At 36.8% G+C, this 20360-nt stretch overlaps 3 protein-coding genes across 3 annotated transcripts; all 3 read right to left on the bottom strand.

Annotated features, from left to right (window-relative positions):
• Positions 1 to 433: 433 nt before the first annotated feature.
• On the bottom strand, positions 434 to 3260 carry hoxc5a (homeobox C5a). Its single transcript, XM_007239355.4, has 2 exons — positions 1579 to 3260; positions 434 to 838 (listed from the first exon to the last, which is right to left on the bottom strand). Exons 1-2 carry the CDS (start codon positions 2183 to 2185, stop codon positions 624 to 626), a joined length of 822 nt encoding a protein of 273 aa, XP_007239417.3. The 5' UTR covers positions 2186 to 3260; the 3' UTR covers positions 434 to 623.
• A 385-nt stretch (positions 3261 to 3645) lies between these two features.
• On the bottom strand, positions 3646 to 6967 carry hoxc6a (homeobox C6a). Its single transcript, XM_007239356.4, has 2 exons — positions 4775 to 6967; positions 3646 to 4402 (listed from the first exon to the last, which is right to left on the bottom strand). Exons 1-2 carry the CDS (start codon positions 5172 to 5174, stop codon positions 4101 to 4103), a joined length of 702 nt encoding a protein of 233 aa, XP_007239418.1. The 5' UTR covers positions 5175 to 6967; the 3' UTR covers positions 3646 to 4100.
• Positions 6968 to 15432: 8465 nt separating this feature from the next.
• Positions 15433 to 19260, bottom strand: hoxc8a (homeobox C8a). The gene is made up of 2 exons (XM_007239350.4): positions 18422 to 19260; positions 15433 to 17128 (listed from the first exon to the last, which is right to left on the bottom strand). The coding sequence occupies exons 1-2, from the start codon at positions 18855 to 18857 to the stop codon at positions 16800 to 16802; spliced, it is 765 nt and encodes a 254-aa protein (XP_007239412.1). The 5' UTR covers positions 18858 to 19260; the 3' UTR covers positions 15433 to 16799.
• Positions 19261 to 20360: the final 1100 nt, after the last annotated feature.

Below are 20360 nucleotides of genomic sequence, written 5' to 3' on the forward strand. Positions count from 1 at the left end.
GGTAATGTGTTTACACAGTTAGACAATACAATATGCAGACACGTTCCATCAGACATACAAAAGTAAAATACAGAATGCAAACCATTTCGCAATCAAAGCTCAAATATTTACAAACTTAGCAACATATTCTATATACATAAACCATAAACTATAGCTTTAAACATTAGAATTACATGTCCATAACCAAAAACAAAACTGTAAAAAGCGAAAAATACATATTTAAAAATAAAGTTGCTACAAAAGGTTCTTGGAGAAATGCCATGGAAGAACATTAACATAAATGTTTTGGTTATACTCACACGCAATGCTTTTTTATGGAACCAAATTGGTCGTACTATTCTTATACCATGGCATTGCTCAAGGATCCCCTTGAAGCAGGTTCATTTTAAGGTAAATTGGAGGGCATTCTCCCCCAATAAGCAGTCCCCCCCCCCCCCCCCCCCATCGTATGAACTGAACAAGTGGCAAGACAATACATAATACAAAATGACATTTTACATACACACTGAACGCCTGATTAAAACGGCACAAAAGAGTTTGGACATTTAAAATATGAAACATTCAATGTATTGTAATAACCTTAAGCTGAAGATTCCCCATCATGTGTATGCGATGTCATGTTCTTATAGTGAACCTTTAACTTTAATTTTTGAGTCCTTCTTCCACTTCATACGACGATTCTGGAACCAGATTTTAATTTGCCTCTCGTTTAGGCAAAGATTATTGGCAATCTCGATTCGCCTGCGCCGTGTGAGGTACCGGTTGAAGTGGAACTCTTTCTCCAACTCCAAAGTCTGGAAGCGGGTGTAACTGGTTCGTGACCTTTTACCGTCAGATTCTGGGGTGGGCATCAGAAAGATATTGGTTATACCCACGAAGTGATGTTCTTCCACATGCATATTTGCACAAATGCCATGGTGAAGCCTCCTAGCACATGATTCACAAGATACACGACATTTACAACAAATGAACAAAAATGAATTAAAATAAAAAAAATGTGGCTGATGGAGCTTTCTTTGAAGCGTTTGAAGCATTTATAATACAACTGCAGTGGAGCTTCAGGTGAAGAAATGGAACTGGGCTTAACATTTTCTGCCGAAACATTTTCCAGACAATTCAATTTTAATACACTCAAAGTAATTAATGCTATTGTTGAATTTGAAAACGCAAAACATGGACGTGTTTCGGAGTCAATTTTAGTGATTTCTCTTAGATTTTCATTCAAATGTAAATCAAAGGTAAATAAACGCTTCATATGAAGAAATCATATGTGCTAATATTGTAATCTGCGTTTATCACTTTCTCTATTTTTGTTTCTATTATCCAATTATAGTGCAGTAAATTTGGCCGCAGATCACCTCTTCACAGTAACAGGACAGGTTTACGAGCAATGGGTGCCTTTGTCATAAAATTTACGACCCCGAGTTTTATTATTTCCTGCTTTTGGCCTATAAAACTCAAGAGGGAAAACTATGGAGGGACAAATACACTGAGAAGAAAGTAATGACGAAAATTAAAGGAGCACAGGTTTTGCAGTCCGTAAAATAACATCAACAATAATATCAAATGTCACTTTACCGTGGCTAATGTGTAGCTTGGTCATCCACGGATAGATCTGCGGTTGCGACTGGTTCTGGTGCTCGGTCGAATTAGTTTGCTGTTTGATAGTTGGAGGGCTCTCCAGCTTAACATCTCCAGCATGGCTCTTGCCGCCGGGCTTGTCCGTAACTTCCATATTGTCCTCGGCTTTCTGGCTCAGCAGTCCGTGACCGAGAAGACTGTACCCGCGTGCGTTAGAGGGGCTCGGCGAGCCCACCGCTGCGCAGGACTGTCGATGTGGTGGACGTGGTGGTGGTGGTGTTGGTGCGTTGATCCTGGTGCGATCGTGCGCGTCCATCGCATCCCTTTTCGGGGAATTGGAGGACATTTGAGAGGCAATGGCTCCAGTCAGATCGAGCCCTCCGTAGGCATAACTGGACTGTTGGAACTCTGAGAAAGACCCATAGTTGCCAAAATTGTTCATTGTAAAGGAAGATGCGTCGTGCGTTGACTTACAAAAAGAGTTTCCTACGTACGAGCTCATTCTATTTCCGAAACAAAACAGTTTACAAAAGCCAAGAGAGGACTCAGCACCAGAAGCACGCCGTACTTCACTTACATCAAATCTGAGATTTACGTAAAACATACATTAGTTTTTGTTGTTGTTTTTGCACTGTTTATTTCATTTGGTGAGTCTCTTTTTTGGATGTTGAAGGGGGGTTTGTTCTGAAAAAGAGCAGGATTTATAGGTGGGGGGATAGCATTTGCAGTGTTTTTTTTTCGAGGTGCAACGTGTAATGCCCAAATATGGGAAGTTTAAATAGAATCACGTGCAAATGTTGGCCACTCATAAATTGGCTTGAACCCCTAGAGGTTATTGATGAATTAGGGGAACTTGTCCGATAAATTCGTGGTATGGAGACCATCTAGGGGTCTCGGTGAAAAAGGGCGAGACAGTTAGACAAGAGCGTCATCTGGTGTCTGATACCGGGTGCTGACACAGTATCACGCACGCACACACGCACAAAAGTACATACACACACATGCCAGCCCTATGGTATGCTGTTATAACAACCGCCTGTCACTTACTTTGTATTGAAAATGTATTTTCATTCATTGTGGAAGTTCTTCATCTTAATAGTTTGTAAGGATATGCGTTTAAATACCACAGATAAAGCTGAACTTTTAAATGATCCAACAATACCCATAACGCCCAAACAGTACAATATCAATTGTTCATTCTGTTAACTGTTAATTGATGCATTGTCTATAATTGTACAGTGATCGGTTTTGTAACCAAAAACATATTTTAATTTATAGTTAAGTTACAGTAAGCCCGTATCATATTTGTTTCTGTATATTTTAACCAAAACCAGTTTACGAACTAGTTGACCAACGTTGGCCAAGCAAAACTTCACTTTTGCCGCATTTTGTCACATTAAATCAATATAATCAACTAAATAAATTTTAGACCATTTATAGTTTCTCCAAGACTTAATTAACATTTAAAAATAGTTTCATGTTAATTTAACGTTTATATCATAAAGACTAGCTTATTTAAATTTAAACCACTTTTTAAAGCAAATTTTCTCCAAACTATTCTTATATGCGTTATATATGTATGTGCTTGTGTTAAGTCTACACTGGGTTACCATTTATGGATAATATACAAAAACACGCACAATCAAGACACCAATAAAAGAAGACAAACCAACTTCTGTCTTTTAAAAGATTTTATTAAATAATACTTATTTATTGTGAAAAAAAAACAGACCTACAATGGCGATCCAATATTTTTTTTTTTTAATTCATAGCTGCTTTTATTCATTTAACACAACATTATAAGCATGGCTACAGGTGCTTTTATTTTTATTTTTTATTATTAAATTCACTGAACAGTACATATTTCGCCAGTACAGCGGCGTTTCGCACATCCATGCACTGACGGGATATAGGTCTAGACAAGATGAAATAAACACACAAAAGAAAGTTTATAAGAGTTTAGGTAGTACGGTTCATCCCGCCAATGCTGGTGGCTTTGTACAAATGAGCGAGAACACAAAAAAAACTCAATATGTGCATAGACTACATTTTCTTTTTCCTTCACATTTGGAATGCTATTGGCACTGCGTTTTGCATCAGTAAGAGAAAAAAGGCATAGCCCACTGATCAAATTAGTGTATAGATCGTTCTTAGTGTACCTGTATTCCAGCCCAAATAAACACGATAGTAATAGGACTGGTAATCACACAAATTTATGGCATCTACTGATGTTTAATTTTTTTTTTTTCATGTTTTCATATCCACGCTACCAAAAATACAAAGAATAGTAAATTGTATAACGCTGCATTTAGTCTCTCTCACTCTCTATCTCTCTCGCTCTCTCTCTCTCTCTCTCCACGTGAATATTCGTGTGGTAGTGGTGGAGATAATAAGGGTGTAAAAGGTAGTATAGCAGAATATACAGTCCATGCAGTTATAATTGCATTTCTGAGAGTTTAGGTAGTTACGTTGCAGTTTAACAGGCGTTCAAACAAACAAACGAACAAAAATACATTTTATTAGTCATTCTTTTTTACTTCTTCTGTCTTCTCCTGTATGCTCTGTTTCTCGGGTTCCTGAGTAGCACCCGATTCCGTGCCGGTTACAGTCGAGGTTAGGTTGGACTCCTTCTTCCATTTCATGCGCCGGTTCTGGAACCAAATCTTGATCTGACGCTCTGTTAAGCAAAGAGCATTGGCAATCTCAATTCGTCTGCGTCTGGTCAAATAGCGATTGAAGTGGAATTCCTTTTCCAGCTCCAGGGTTTGGTATCGGGAGTAAATCTGTCGACCTCTCCTTCTGTCTGACCCGTACCCAACTCCTGTTAATAGCAGTGTGGTGGAAAACAAGAAAGTTAGGAATCAAATGTCAACAACAAATATTACACAACTTTTATTATTACCTTTTATTATCATTATTTTTTATAAATGATAGTGTTTGGAAACATTTAAATCTCTATCAGACCAAACACATATATAGGGTTTAAAAAACAAACTTTTTGGCGCTTGAATTAGAGGGAGGTTAGAATGAGGCCAAATGGGATTCCCCTCTTTGAAAAAAGGGCCCTTTTATAGTCTGACGATTTAGCAGTGGTTTATGGGGCCATAAAATGTAGCCGCTCCGTTGCTAGGACATATCGTAAAAAGCGAGCCCCGTTTACACCAGGGGTATATTCTCGCGTACGTAAACTCACCGCTGTGCGAGTTCATGCGCTGCATCCACGGGTAGATCTGAATGTTTCCTTTTTGGTCCTGCGTCCCGCTCCGGGCTTGTTCCAGACTGTAGTCCTGAGCAACGTGGCTCTGCGCATTGAGTCCCATGCTCGTTTGCCTGCAACTGGGTAGCACGTCCTTATCTTGAAGGAACACGTTAGATCCGTACTCGTAAGGTCCCCGGCTTGACCCGAACACGACATTGTCTTGTGGGGAGTAAAAAGGAGACGCGTAAATCCGGTTCTGGGTCACGGTGGAGCCGTAAGACGAGAAATGCCTGACCGGATCATAGGTGGTAGTGTTCAGTGGCATGTTGGGTAAAACCTCTTGACCGCTGGATAAATGGCATGAGAGCGACGGGTTCGCGAAATACGAATTCATGCCTTTGCGTGTTGCCCTCTCATCAACTCTCCCTTCTTTCTTATTTCCTCGCTATCTTTCTCTGTATCTCACTCTGTGTGTCTATCTCTCTCACGCTTCCTCTCTGCGCGCCTAAGTGTGTGTATGTGTGTGTGTCCTTCGCCCATATACGCGCACACGTAGCCACGCGTCCAGCTCCTTCCTGCCTTCCAAACTCGCTTTCAAATGAAGTTCAAGCAAGATTTCAATAATATTAATTTCTAGTCTCTGGTTAAGACGCGCAAAGCAAGTGTTATAGCCAAGGCTTGGCTTGAGGAAGGACAATATGACAACGTCACCTGACCACTTTCCACCAATTGAGAGCGCTGTGTACAGGGTGAATATGGAGCTTGTAGCTTCATATCCCACTGGTTTCAGTTGATAATGTTTAAGGAAAACAGTCTCTCTCTCTCTCCCTCTCGCTCCCTCCCTCACTCTCTCTCTCTTTCTCTCTCCATCTCTCTTTCTGTGTGTGTCTTTGTCTCTCTTGATCTATTACCTTAATGTAATCAATGCGCCAAAAAGCCAGAAAGGGAGGTAAACAAACATGTTTCAGGGAGTGTGGTTATGGGAATATTTGAGTTTTATGCACGTTCAATTGAGTAAGAATTTACCTCATCGAATTACCTGCAAGACTAATGTGCATAGCATTCACAAGATGTCTCTCAGATAATGGTATTTGCTGCCTTTTTATACAAAACATTGGATTACTCAATTAACTTCTCACTACGCAAAACGAACTATTATTTTTATTGTGTACCTTCTGTTTTGTCATTACCCTACAAAACATTGCATGAAAGTTTTAGTTTTTTTTTTTTGACAAAACTGAAACCTGTCAGCTGTTTATAACAGTATAACATTATACCCCGTTTATTTTAGTATTTTAGTAGTTTCGTTATGCATGCATCAAAGCAAAATGTTCCAAAATTACTTGGAAAAAAGATTTGTTTTTCTACTGTACAATTGACATACCGAATGCCTATTTAAAGGCATTACACGTTTACTTTCGTTGCGTTGGCTATACTTGTTTGTCAAAAGGAAACGTAGGAAGGAGTCTTTCCTTTTCCCATTTGTATTGTATTGATACTTTTCGCTGCTAAAGGGACAGTAGGAAGGAGGGTGAGGGGAACAGCTTACTAAAGAATGCGTCAAACGCGCCTTGGTGCCATAAAAGTCAAAGAACCAACTGAAGGCTTCCAGCTCAAAAGTAATTAACCGTCTTTACGTATGGGGGCTGTGCAGGGAGTCGTTTATCTCATAGACAGTATCCTGTGCTTACAGGCTTACACTGTACAGCCAGACTATGGTTGTTAAACCAAGATGCATATTAAATTATAGAGATATTTTATTTAAATAACATTAATGTTGCATTTGTGGTTACTCTTATCCCTCACACATTATACTAAAACAAATCGAGCGTTTGAAAGAAATGTGAGCGGACATTTCCACCTATTACCTGATTTATGCAAATGTGGTTGCAGGTTGAATGATTATGCAACGAAATCCTCCTTCTCCATTAAATGTGGAATGACGGATGTTTTGAAAAAAAGCGTGTGCTGGAAAGCGAGTGACCATAATGCAGTCCACATGACGGAAAGTGTGGGGCCAAAACTAGTGGTCCTGAAAGAGGTGCGCGCGACGTTAGATTGACAGAACAGTAGAGTTTAGCCCCTTCCTGACAGGGAAAGAGTACTAAACAGGAGTGAGGTATGTAAATCTGATCATTAATTCAACTTGAATGACAATAACGAAAAGGTTAACTAACTGTGAACACTGATGAATTAAATGAGTTTTGAGGCAATGCTTGAGTTATAATATATATATATATATATATATATATATATATATATATATATATATATATATATATATATATATATATATATATATATATTATTCCAAGTTTTTTTTTTCTTACAGCTATAACATTTAAAAGAAAACTTTTCATTTTCAATTATTATTGTAGTTGTGTATTATAGTATCTGGTTGTTTCCATTACTTAAAATAAAATTATAAGCAACGCCACAAACCACAGCAATAATAAAAACGAACTATAATAAACAATTATTATTATTATTATTATTATTATTATTATTATTATTATTATTATTATTATTATTATTATTATTATTATTATTATTATTGGATAACATTGTCCATTATAACAACTCTATTTTATCAAATGTTGTTTTTTTATGAAAATAATATTGACAATAATTACAATCTTATTATATTTCAGTGTGGTAAATATTATTTGTTTTTATTACTAATACTTGATCTTGATCTTCATAAATATAAATATTATTGCGATATAACAAAAAATGACAATCAAAATGTATAAATAAATACATATATATGTATATACATAATATAAATAAACGTTTGATTACATATGACTAAAATTACACTGAATCATTTTATCTAAGGTGTTAATGTTTTGTGAAATTCAATTAAATAAAGAAGGGAAACCTTAAGAGCAACATTGTAGAGGGCGGTTAACCAACTCAACCAACAGATATTATGCATTTTTTGAATTACATAAAAATGTGTGTTTTACCTTTGAGACAAACGCGCCACGTCAAGCAAATACATGTGAAATGTGAAATAAAAACACATCAGCAAAAAGTTAAACAACTAAAAAAAAAGTATAAAAAAACACGCGCCGAATTAGAAAGCAACAGTACTTCCCAAGTGCGGTATTTTAGCGCCCGGGCTAGGCCTGCTCCTTATACTGTCCGAAAATGAAAAGAATCAAAGTAGGTGACCTGTGTCTGCAAGTTGCGGTTCTTTGATCTTCCACAAAATTACTCTCAATTGCTTTGAAGTGAAAGCCGTTCATTGTTTGGATATTTAATATCCCCCCTCCCCTAGCCTTCTCCTTATTCCACTATACCACTGTTAGCCTCTTCACGAGCGCGAGCTGAGAGTAAAACACGCCGCGCGCTCGCAGTAAGCTGTTGGTATGTGGCTGTGGAGAAAGAGCTGTAAGTGTTTTATTGCCGCCCTTAAAACAAATCACATGACTGTGTTTCAGCGTCGGAAGCGGCAATAAATAGAAAGACCGTTTGGCCTGATTTAAGAAGCGAGAAGCGCTCACAGAGAATGCACTAAATGAAGTGCTATAGCAAAACGTTATCTTGTCATTAAACGTGTGTAACGGCTGCGACATAGGGCTTCTTAAAAGGTAACTGTGGAACCAAGAGTAAAGGAGAGAAAAACTGCAAAGAGTCCGCAATGCTAATTGCATGCTCAGCACATATTCCAGGCCTGCATATGAATATTTGTATTGGCCTGTTGACACGTAATGGATTTTTCACTACAGGAAATTCAAACGCCAAATCCCTCAGCTCGATGTTCCAGACCCAACTTTCCAAGCGTTTGCTGTCATCAGAGTCGATGGATCTATGAAAAACAAAAATCCATAATTGTAACGTGACAGCTGTAACAATACTCTCAGATGCTGTAAAGCGCTTATTAGCAACGCATGACCCCAAAGGAGTATTATGGTTTTACCTAGCAAAAGATTATTTGGTCAAACGATGCGGCCGTGTCATGGCTTGCTAGCGAGACACTGTGTAGTAAAACGAACCCGCATTACCCTGCAGTTCTGCACGTGAACATATGGTTGGAATCTTAATTTCGCCTGGATTTTGTCCGACATTTGTAGTTACTATAATTTGTGGGGCCTACAGTTTTTACTGTACGCCTGACTGGCTCAGAGTTTATTTCAAATTCGGTGGGTGTTTATAAATGTGTTACTCTCTTCCTTTTTGGGACCTAGTTTTAATAAAAATTATATAACACGTGAAAAATAAATGTATTACATTTAAGAACAATCCGACTTGGTGAAGAAGTGCAATTGATACTATAAATCACACACACTTACACACACACAAAAACACACACATACTTTTACCATGCTTTACTACTTTTATGCTTTACTAATTTACCGCTTACTGTTTTACAGATTTTACTCATTTTAATATGTAGATCTAATAGGAACTCAATGGCAATTTTTTATTTTATTTTTATTTTTTAAAAAATGGAGCCGTTCATTTATAAACAAATTCTAAAGTTTCAAAATCCTGATAAAAGGTATAATAATGTGGTCGTATGCGTATGCCATGTGTTTATAATTATGTAAAGTACATTTGTAATTTAAAGTGGTTTCAATCTCTTTAATCTATTTTAATCTCTTTTAGATTTCAACCAGTGGAGCAGTGGAATCCAGTCAGCCAGGAATTTCCAAGAAGCCATGATTATCATCTCATCCGCTGTTTTGGTTCTCATATTGACTTAAATGTCACATTTATATATATATATATATATATATATATATATATATATATATATATATATATATATATATATATATATATATATATATAATATACAATGTAAAAAAATGTTTATATATATATATAAATTAAAACACCTTTTTTCGCATTACATTATTAGATAAGTGTCACCATATTACATTAAGCACATGTCCATATATGTTATCTAAGCACAGTGTGCTGCACTAATGAAAATATTTCGTCTATACATTCACATCACGAAAGTGACACCATATTACCATATTACATCAAACTGTGCCTATATATATGTAATGTAATCACAGTGTGCTGCATTAATAAACTAATTTGATCTATGAATAAACCTGTGAATTAATCCTAAAATCTCTGGCTTTATTATCTATATCCCTTCAACATATACATTACCGCCATTAACTAAGACTTTACATACATCCATATGTCTGCCACGCTACCACACGAAGATATGATTTCCACTTCAGCGCGAAGGGAGAAAAACACTCAGCTCTGTATTTATGGCCGAGAAGGCAGCGGCCTTTGCTGAGCATCTGCTACTTCCTCCAATGGCCTTGTATGTAGAGTGGGCACAAGGTGGCAGTATTGGTTGATTTAATCCCCACGCAGTGACGTTGTTTGTAGATTTAGTACAGCGTGTATGTGTTGTTTGTGTGTGTGTCTGGATGGTAGGGTGTTGCCAAATCAGCAATAATAGACGCATCTTGGAGCAAGAAAGGTTTAAAGGCATCAACACATTGTGCACATTGTCATCATTTAAACCTTTTTAGGTATTTTACATCATATAATAATTGAACATGTTTTCAAAGAAGACTACTATTTTTGTATACATATGCATCTTACATTAAACATAAAAAACGGAACATAAAATACAGAAACATTTGTGCGTCTTTCTCTCCCCTCTATTTCTCTGTCTCTCTCTTTCGCTCTCGCTCTCGCTCTCTCTCTCTCACACACACACTTTCACAGACACACACACAAACCCCCCCACACACACAGGAGCATGCGCGTCACCACATCCATCAGTAAAATAGTTCCTTCAGAAAATTTCTGAACATCTCTGACGCAAAAATAAAGCGTTGTGCCACGAGTCTCTTTCTAAATGACTTTCCAAATCGGGGCCTTGTTGTCTCTCATACAAAACCGCACAAAGAAACAGGGCAACAATGCAACAAAAACACAACATCAAGGTGCACCTCGCCATGAGTTACTGTTAATGAGTTACAATGAGATATACTACAGCATTAACATCAAAATACTAACAGTTCAAATATAATCTCAATTGCGATCAAACCACACCCACTGAAACCTTAACTTAAGCCATTTTACGTATCTCTCCTAAAATCTCCTAAATCCTCTTCTAAGATTTCGACCACGGTGTGTAAATCAAATCAGTGCTGTAGTGACCCAAGCCACTCATTCAATAACATAAGTAAATGTATAGAGGACCCTGTACCCCAAATCTTCCCCACATTAACATTCAACCTTAAACACCTTAGGATCCGCGCAGCCACGGAGGCAAACAGCGTGCACTCTATCAAATCTCAATCTCTGCATAGGTGAAATTGAGAATCTTTCAGGAAGTCAATAAGAAGCGTAGCGTGGTTTACTTACTGCGCACTCTTGCTGTTGTCTGCGTGACGCACGTTCGCTGGTCGAGCAGCTCGTGTTGTCGCTGCTTTTACAGGGATCTATCTATACCCTTCCAGATACGATCTGCTCCAGGAAATCAAAACCCAATAGCATTTACTCTTCCTCTCTTAACCCAGAAACTACGCACACTTCACCACCACCCTCACGCGTCAGCCACCGGTGCTGTCGCTTCCCCCCTCTTGGGTATAAGATAGCCAAGAAAGAGGGGCAAGTGGAGGCGGCGACTTTTGTAGACTACAGTCATTGCTGCCGACGAGACGGTAGCGAGCGAAATGCTCCGAGAAATTCTATGTTGCCGCATTGGACAAGCAAAGCTAAAAAACAAAACAGAAATGAAAGAAAAACGCCTCTGCTACTAAGATCATTTGTGCACCGGCACAAGCTCTCAAGGCGATGGATGGGGAGATTCAAAGGGGAGACAACAGCATAAAGTTCATGTTCAGAGAGTGAAAACCACGTGATTCGTCGCAGCCAATGGCGTCGTGGATTTCGTCGTAAAGTTTTATTACTTAGCTGTAAATTCCCCCTCTAAACAACTAGGAATGTGTTGGGTTTTCTCTCCCTCTTTCTTGTTTCACCCTTTCCTCTTTTATTCGAATACTGTTTGTATGATCTTAGTGTGTATTTATTTTATATTTAAAATAATCATAGTCATATTCACAGACAGGAAAAATGATAAGAAATGGAGTTTATAGAGCGACAAATGATGTTTGTTTTCGCAATTTATAATTAGTCACAGAGGCGTTTTAGTCACTAAAAGCTTTCACTGGCAAGTGTTTATATTACAGCTAAAATAAATAAATAAGCTACTTATCTTCCAGCATAAAGTGATCATTGACCATAGTAACCTCAATAAACAATGAAAAAAGTAGACTTTTTCCTCTCCTAAAATATAGCTCCAGCTATATAAGGTTCATGAGGAGCACATGTCTGCATTCTTATCAACAGAAAATTTACTAGATTATTATTATTTTTTATTTCAATGTATATTAAAGTGCAGGTTAACTCCAAGCAAAATAATTTACATATGTCAAGATATATATATATATATATATATATATATATATATATATATATATATATATATATATATATATATATATATATACCAATAACACACTTTTCTTCTTTTCTGTTATTATTATTATTATTATTATTATTATTATTATTATTATTATTATTATTATTATTATTATTATTATTATTATTCAATAGACTTCGCCTGAACAAAACAAACTTATTGTTAGCATGCTGTGATTTAACTATAAAGTTGATGTGCTATTCATATGAACGTTTGCATCTCTTTCAACATATTTTTGTAATTTATAGTAAGTATCAAACATTTACTAAACAAAATATATAATATAACATATTTTAGCATAATGAAATACGTATTATTTGCTGATACTCATATGTACATTATTGTGTTACAATAATACATTATTATTATTATTATTATTATTATTATTATTATTATTATTATTATTATTATTATTATTATTACTATATATTATTTTTATGTGTTTATAATTATCTTGTAGCCAAATACCAAAACTTTAAATACCTACATCAAACGAAGTTCTTTTTTTTAAAACGAAAGCCGAGATGAACTGCAGCCCAGGATCATGTTAAAAACTGCAATTAAAAGCAATATTCCAAACACACAGACCAACGATTCTCAGACAGAAGACACTTTCGTTCTTTTACAGCCTTTCTCAGTGACTAAACCAAAAGAACAGCAAATGGAAGCACACATGAGACTATTTGGAGTGTGTTGTCGCTACACACTATACCTGATGTGTAGTGTACACATAAACTCATCCTGCTAACATAAACGTAAAGTAACACCAGCAGCCAAAATTGTGAATTAAATATGATTACAGTAAATATTTTCTCCTGACTATTTCCTGAACACAGCAAGAACACCACAACATAATAAACTCATTCATAGATTTTATCAAGTATATTTTATCTTTGGTTCCTCTCGCCAAACACAGCCCGCATTTTAGTCTTATATGACCTGATTCCCAACAAATATATATATATTGTTGGAAAACAGCGGACATAAGTTCATTTGCAAGTGCTATTCTCTTAAAATATCTTAAGCCGTTTTTTATAAATTATAATGTTTTAAAAAATGTTCTTCTCCAGATAAAAGTTTATATTTCTCCTGTAAAGTTGTCACAAATACGTACTAAGTATAAAGATCGTAGATATATATAACTAAGATCTCTTAAACAATTCAACAACTTCAAAACTGGTTTCCATCTCATTTTATCTAACAATATAAAGTTATAAGTTATTATATTAGTTAAAATAACTAACTTTCGAAACATCCCTTTTTCAGCAGTACCAAATTTAAGATATATACGTACGCTAACCCCAGCAGCTCCACGTCCATGTTGCTTTCCTTGTCTCTTGTCCCAGCACGTCTAGCCACACTGCACAGAAATCAAAAGGAAAGACGTCTGGCCGGATGCGACACTGTCGGGTTTACACCGCCAATAAACTTTACTGCAGGTATAGTAAAGCCCTAATTTGGAAAGTAACAACAGTTCGGTATACAATAGCCAGACGGTTGGACAATTCTCGCAAACAATTGTCACTACTGGGAACTTCCTGAAATTTTCTACGCTTGCTAGGGAATTTTCTGTATTGAAATGGCTATAATAGGAAAAGAACTCAATTAACAAAACGAAACTGGCGTCCTCATCAACTGTATGTAATAAAATCAACGCTCATTTATTTCCATTTTGTTTCCAAAAGTGCACCTTTTACTTTTTAACTAAAATTATTTGTTTAGCTTCTTCTTTATGTTATTTGTCATCCATATACAGTTTTTAATGAGATAATTGTTTTTATTATTAAAATATTTGAGAGAATAGTTTTTGAATAAATCACAGTTAAAATCGGTTTTAAAAAAAGTTTACTTTTTCTTTATTTCGTTAACAATACAAACTGCTTTTAAATCTGGTTTATTATCCACCATTCTATGGTTATAACCTGCCATTACTAGTCGTAAAGAAAACGGCACTTCTGGGCTAATGAGCCCCAATATAACCTGAGATAGTTTTCAAAGCAATAACCGTCTTAAACATTCAACCTCCATTCGATCGAGAGTAAGGTAACATTCGAATAGAATAAATTCTTTATGACATTTTAAATTATATTTTTGGTCAATTTAAAGGTTTTATTTCTACTTCTTAGTTAAATTCTTATGGGTATTGCAATATCCCACAAAAGTCAAATGCAACTTTACCGCAAATCTTGTTCACAACTACTAGTAATTTCTATTGCCCTTGCAATAGTCTAATGCACATTGGTTACCTAAAGGTACATTCGGATTTGTGAATTTTTTTAAAAAACTTCTTAAGAAAGCTCTTACTCAAGTAATGACAAACTATTTGGAAAGACAATGTCGGTTTTATTTTAGGCTAAACGTATTATTTGTAAGTTAACTTACAATCGTCCGGATACACAATAAGGAATGCAGGACTTCCATCGGTTGTGCATTATGCCGAAATGCCGATTATTCGACATTTATAAAGAAAAATTACAAATGGAGTAATATTAGCTGGATTTGTCTCTGTAAACGGATGTCTTAACTTTTTTGGGAACCAACAATATTTCTATATTAAAATGTTTCTGATAACGAAAAAGAGCCTTTTTTAGCTATTTGAAATAGTGGCCTGTGACATGGCCTGAACATACAGAAAACTTGTGCACTAAATGCATCCCTACAACTCTTCTGCAAAGCACTCAATTACGTATATTTTAACTGTTTGTAAACGTTTAGGTCGTTTACCTCTACCTTGCTGATCCTTAATGTCAAAGCATAATTCCAAATTAGTATTGGTACCTGAATATGCGTGGCTCCTCTAAAACTGTGATCCTCTAAAAACTTTATCCTTTAACTATTTAATAACAAATGTAAGCTATGCACGAATTTTGCGTCCTGATACCTTTACATTACACTTTATTGCACATCAAAACACAATAATCGAATCTTAAAACGTATATAATTACAACGTCTGACATCAGTCTTTAGGACTAGCAACTGCGCTTGAAACAGCTAAAGAATGGGGTAAAAGTTCAAACTGAATATAGGCTTTAATATTGGGGCATTCCACAGAGGACCTTAAATGATTATTTGAGCCAGCCCCTAAAGTCATCAACCTTCTCTGTAGTAAAATTATTGGGCATGCGGTAATTACAACTGGTAATCACCGGATAAACTGAAAGACGAATGAAAATCAGGAGATGGTGCCATCATCTTTATTCTTCTGTTTATGTCAACAACAATGGCATGTACACACACAGTTCTGTCTATATTCACATGAGAAACAGCATAAAACGAGCATATTGATAACAGCAAGATATTACAAGACGTACATGAAGGTTATACTCAGTGCAATTTAAAATCTACGCTATAACACCAGCACGATAAAATAACATTTCCTTTAATAAAGTAGGGTAGTAATTGTAGCAAGTATGGTAATCTACACACAAATGTGCGGTTTCCGTAGGCAGTTTAAGTTGTTGGGGGAAATCTGTTTGTTATTATTATTATTACTAATATTATTATTATTATTAATATTATTATTATTATTATTGTTAATAAACAAAGCAGCTCTGTGATATGCAGGATAAACCCTTTCTTGTAGGCAAAGCTTTGTCTAGTTAGGTAGTGCTGTGGTACAATCTCTTGAAATTATAAGCTTGGCTCTGAGCTTGCTAAGTCTTCCCAAGACCAAAAAAGAATGCTCGGGAAACGTAAGTGTTTCAAAGGGCAAAATTATATAACTTAAGTTCACACTAGAAAAGAAGATTTTTTTTACGAAATCTTTAGGTAGAAATCTATATTGCAAATCCCCCATGATTAGGTAGCTTATCTGGAGATTTTTTTCAAACGATTGCTAATCTCCATGATCCCAATAAAATAATCAAAAATTACAAAACGCAATCTTGCTTATTTCCACCACAAAGCATAAGATTCAACTACAAGTACTATTTGATAATTACGTGGAATTCAGAAAAAATATCACAACACTTGTCAATGCCGTTTCTTTTTAAAATTAAATGGCACTATTGATACACATTTCTAAAATCTGAGGAATACTGATGGAAAGTTTTACCCAAATACTGTTTTTTTATTTTGCAAACTTCGATCGTTTTGATTACAGTGGGATTATTAAAATATTGGTACTAATCCTATGTACAAGATCAACACAAGACTTTACAGTCTGGAAAACGTGATAATATGCCATATTGCACACGATCTTGACGTGAATTTTTTACTCGTTTTTTTGTCAAATATTATTACTGACAATCACAACTTCTTGCCAAGTATTAAATGCAATTGACTCCAATAACCACAAATCATTATCTTTCCAATTAAAATAATAGGTTTGTAATTTGGCATAGTTTTTAGGCCCCTTAAGAGTACAATTTCTTAAATGTTGATATTAAAGAGCTTTCAGGGTTGACTGAGAGTGCTTTTTTGTGGAAACTAGGACACTAATTCTGTGGGCTTCGTTTCACTTTTTGTCTCAAATGTCTTCTCTTTCAATGGCCATGTTTATAACAGCTTCTATTTCTGCCATATAACAATAAAACGACCATAAAATCACTCCTTGCTTTCCTCTTTCTCTTCCGTTTCCTTTTCTTCTGCTTCTTCCGCCTCCCCGTCCTCGTTGCCCTCTTCTTCTGCCTCTGCATCTGCCTCTGCCTCTGCCTCGCCTCTTTGGCCCGGAAACTTGTCTTTGTTGTTTTCCTTTTTCCACTTCATTCGCCGGTTCTGAAACCAGATCTTCACCTGCCGTTCGGTCAAGCTCAGCGCGTGGGATACTTCGATCCGCCGCTTGCGGGTGAGATATGGATTGAAGAGAAACTCCTTCTCCAGCTCTAGAGTCTGGTACCGGCTGTACGTCTGTCGTCCATTGCGTCTCCCGGGGGCTTTGGGGTGAAATGGGAAATGGAAAAATTAATTGTACTGATCAAGGAAAATCAAGTGTGTTTGTGTGTGTTTTTCTCAAATTTCTGTTGATGGTCTGAAATAATATGACTATAGTTGCAGCATGTTATCACGTGTAGTGTAATAACCTGTAATTAGAACGATTTCTATCTCTGTCTTTCTTTCCCTCACACACTTACACACACTCACACGTCATAATTCACCTGTACGTTGTAGGCCTGCGTCATCGCAAAGCCAAAGTTTCAGAAATAAAGCTTTAGTCAATATCAAATGTAGATTCAGTTGATAAGACTATGAATAACAAGTTCTTCTCAATCAGTTATAAATTAATTATATAATCACTGTCAGACTGTCACAAGCAAATCCAAACATGACGGAAAACATCAGCCAAAACCTTTACTATACAAAGTAGCTTTAGTTGTATATGCAGAAAATACTATACTATACTATAAAGTGTCCTATCAATTTCAGCTTTAGATAGAGTGCCACAAACACACACATGCTTTCCTCCCCACAAACACGAACGCATACGCACGCACACACACACATACACACTCACACACACACACACACACACCTTAGCTAGTCGCCAGATAAAAATTTTATTTTAAGACTACTTTTTATATAACCCTAGTTGAATTAAAAGGTTATGGTTAATGTAAGCCAATAGATGTAGCGTATACGTTAAACAGCCCTTACATAAAAAGGTACACTATGTTGAATACACTGACTGTGGTTGAATTCTAAAGACAGCTTAAAGCTAATTCACTATTCATGAAATCATTTAATCGTACACTAGTACTTCATCTACAGTCATGCATAAGAACTGACGCTCGGAGCTCATACAAATCAGCCAAACAAACACACAGTATACATACACAATTGGTATAGCGTGGCTAGCATAACCATCACTACCTCGAATTTAACATGCCTGAGCTTGGGCTACATTGAGCCGGACTGGTTGCTTTGACACACAGAATCGCAACACGATGTCGTTCCCTGTTGTCTAGATTAAACTAACAGGATCAGTCGAAAAAACACTCATAACAGCGACTGATCTGGTTGCGTTCTGTAAGTGCTGATAAGGTTATATACTAAGGCTGCTGTTGGTGCTTGACACTGTTAAACAACACAGCATTCATAGCGGATAATAGCTTTAGCACACAAACAAAAGAGAAAGAGTGGGAAACATTCAAACTTGGCTGGTTTGAAAAGAAAGAAAGTTAAAAAAAATAAAAAATAAATAAAAAAATAACAATAACGAGTGCTCTAACCGTGGGGTCGCATCCATGGGAACATGAGGCTGGGAGAGGAATTTTGATTTAAGTGGCCTTGTCCTTCTCCGGGGTTAGAGCTACTGGACGATTTACAGTCTGGGTACTGCGCTAAGCTCGCCTCTTGCTGGGTACCATAAAGTGATTGCCTCGGAAGAGCGTCGTATCCATAAAATTTTGTCGCGTCGCCGTGACACGCCAAGGCGCAGGGGTTCTGCTGGTAGCCCGGATTGGAGATACCCGTGGTTCCGTGATGGAAAAAGTCCTGTACGTGATGGGACGGGTGCTGGAAGCCCGTCGCGGCTGCTCCATGTCCGTACACCAGCGTGTGGCTTCGGGCAACGCTCTGTGGAAACCTGCAGTCGTAATAAGTTGGCTCTAACGTCTCACCACCTTTGTACTTAGAGAAAAGAGGGTTAACAAAATAGGAGCTCATGTTTATCTTGCATTAAAAGAGAGAGTGTTTGTATGTGAGGCAGAGAGTGTGTAAGTAAGAGAGAGAGAGAAAGAGAGAGAGAGATAGTCCGTTGAAAGTATATTCCTCCTGTCTAAACGGTGGCAACCTATTGTTGCTGTTCCAAATGGCATACGGCGTAGAGCAACCGGAACTAGATGGAGAAATGCTGCCCCTTCGGACAATTTGAGGCAGCTCCCACTTCGACTCTCCTCACCTCGAGACTCTCTCTCTCTCGTGCGCACGCTATCGCAAACCTTTTCCCTTTTGCAGCCTCAAATCATGGCGTGCATGGTGAATGTGTGTTAAGGTTAAAGCAAGCACGCTAGCTCCGCCGGCTCAGTCACAAGCGCTTGCTTTTTTTGCTTCCTCCTCAACCACCCCCACTACAATGTGCCCCCCTCCCCACTCCACATACACTCTTTTCCCCACAACCCACCCTCCCCGGCTAACCTTTTCACAGCGTGTATAGACGTCTACATTGAGAAGGGAGACACCGTTGACCGCTTTCCAAAAATAAACAATAATAAAAAAATAAAAATGTATATTTTCCACATTTAAGCCTTCCCATGTATTTGTATACATATAGCTTCTCGACGGCCTTATTGCCATTTTGTTTTCTCTATGCATTTTATTACATTAAAGTTTGTATATTAATTTCAGATGCAACAAGATAAAATTAAGCACTGAAAAGATTTGTAGGATGATACATTAATGTGCAGATACAGGTTTAAAAAGGGCACAGACGTAATAATCACATTCGACTCTCTGTATGCTGCTACATACGATTCCATATAGACTACTATTTGACAAGCTTTAAAAATAAAATGTCTATAAGTTTTAGTAAGTGCATAGACTGGTGTTTTATCATTTGTGTGACCCAGGAGTAAAAAAGGCTACCAGAGCATTTAATACAGATAAACGAGAGGTGACGGTAAACCATTCTCCACAAATCTGCACAGTATTGTATTACAAAACTATGTATATAATACTCATATTATTATAATCTTTATTAATTAATTCATTCATTTATTCATACATTCATACATTCGTTTATTTGGTTGTACTAATTCAACAACTACGAGCATGAAAGTAGTAACAACAATAGAGCAACTGTAATTACACGAAAATGTTACTTGGTAAGTTTTATTACGTTGCGACTCCACCACACAACATACACACACACGCACGGACGCATGCACACACACACACACACCTGTGTGAACACGCTGACTACTCCGCATATATTGTAGTAAAGAAGCTGTAAATCTGCCTCCCCTAGCCAATAAAATTGCGCGTTGGATGCTTTAGTTATGTTAGTAGGCACATTTATACACATGTATCCGTTGTTGTTTAGTACGAATGAGGTCGGTGTAGGGCCTACCCCAAAAACATAAGCATGTGGTTTTGTGGCGTAACTGACGATTTTTACACGTCGTCGTTAAAATGAAAGGCACACACTGGAAATTTATAGACCTCACACAG

Source organism: Astyanax mexicanus, chromosome 13, assembly GCF_023375975.1.
Source record: "Astyanax mexicanus isolate ESR-SI-001 chromosome 13, AstMex3_surface, whole genome shotgun sequence".
Lineage (NCBI taxonomy): Eukaryota > Metazoa > Chordata > Actinopteri > Characiformes > Acestrorhamphidae > Astyanax > Astyanax mexicanus.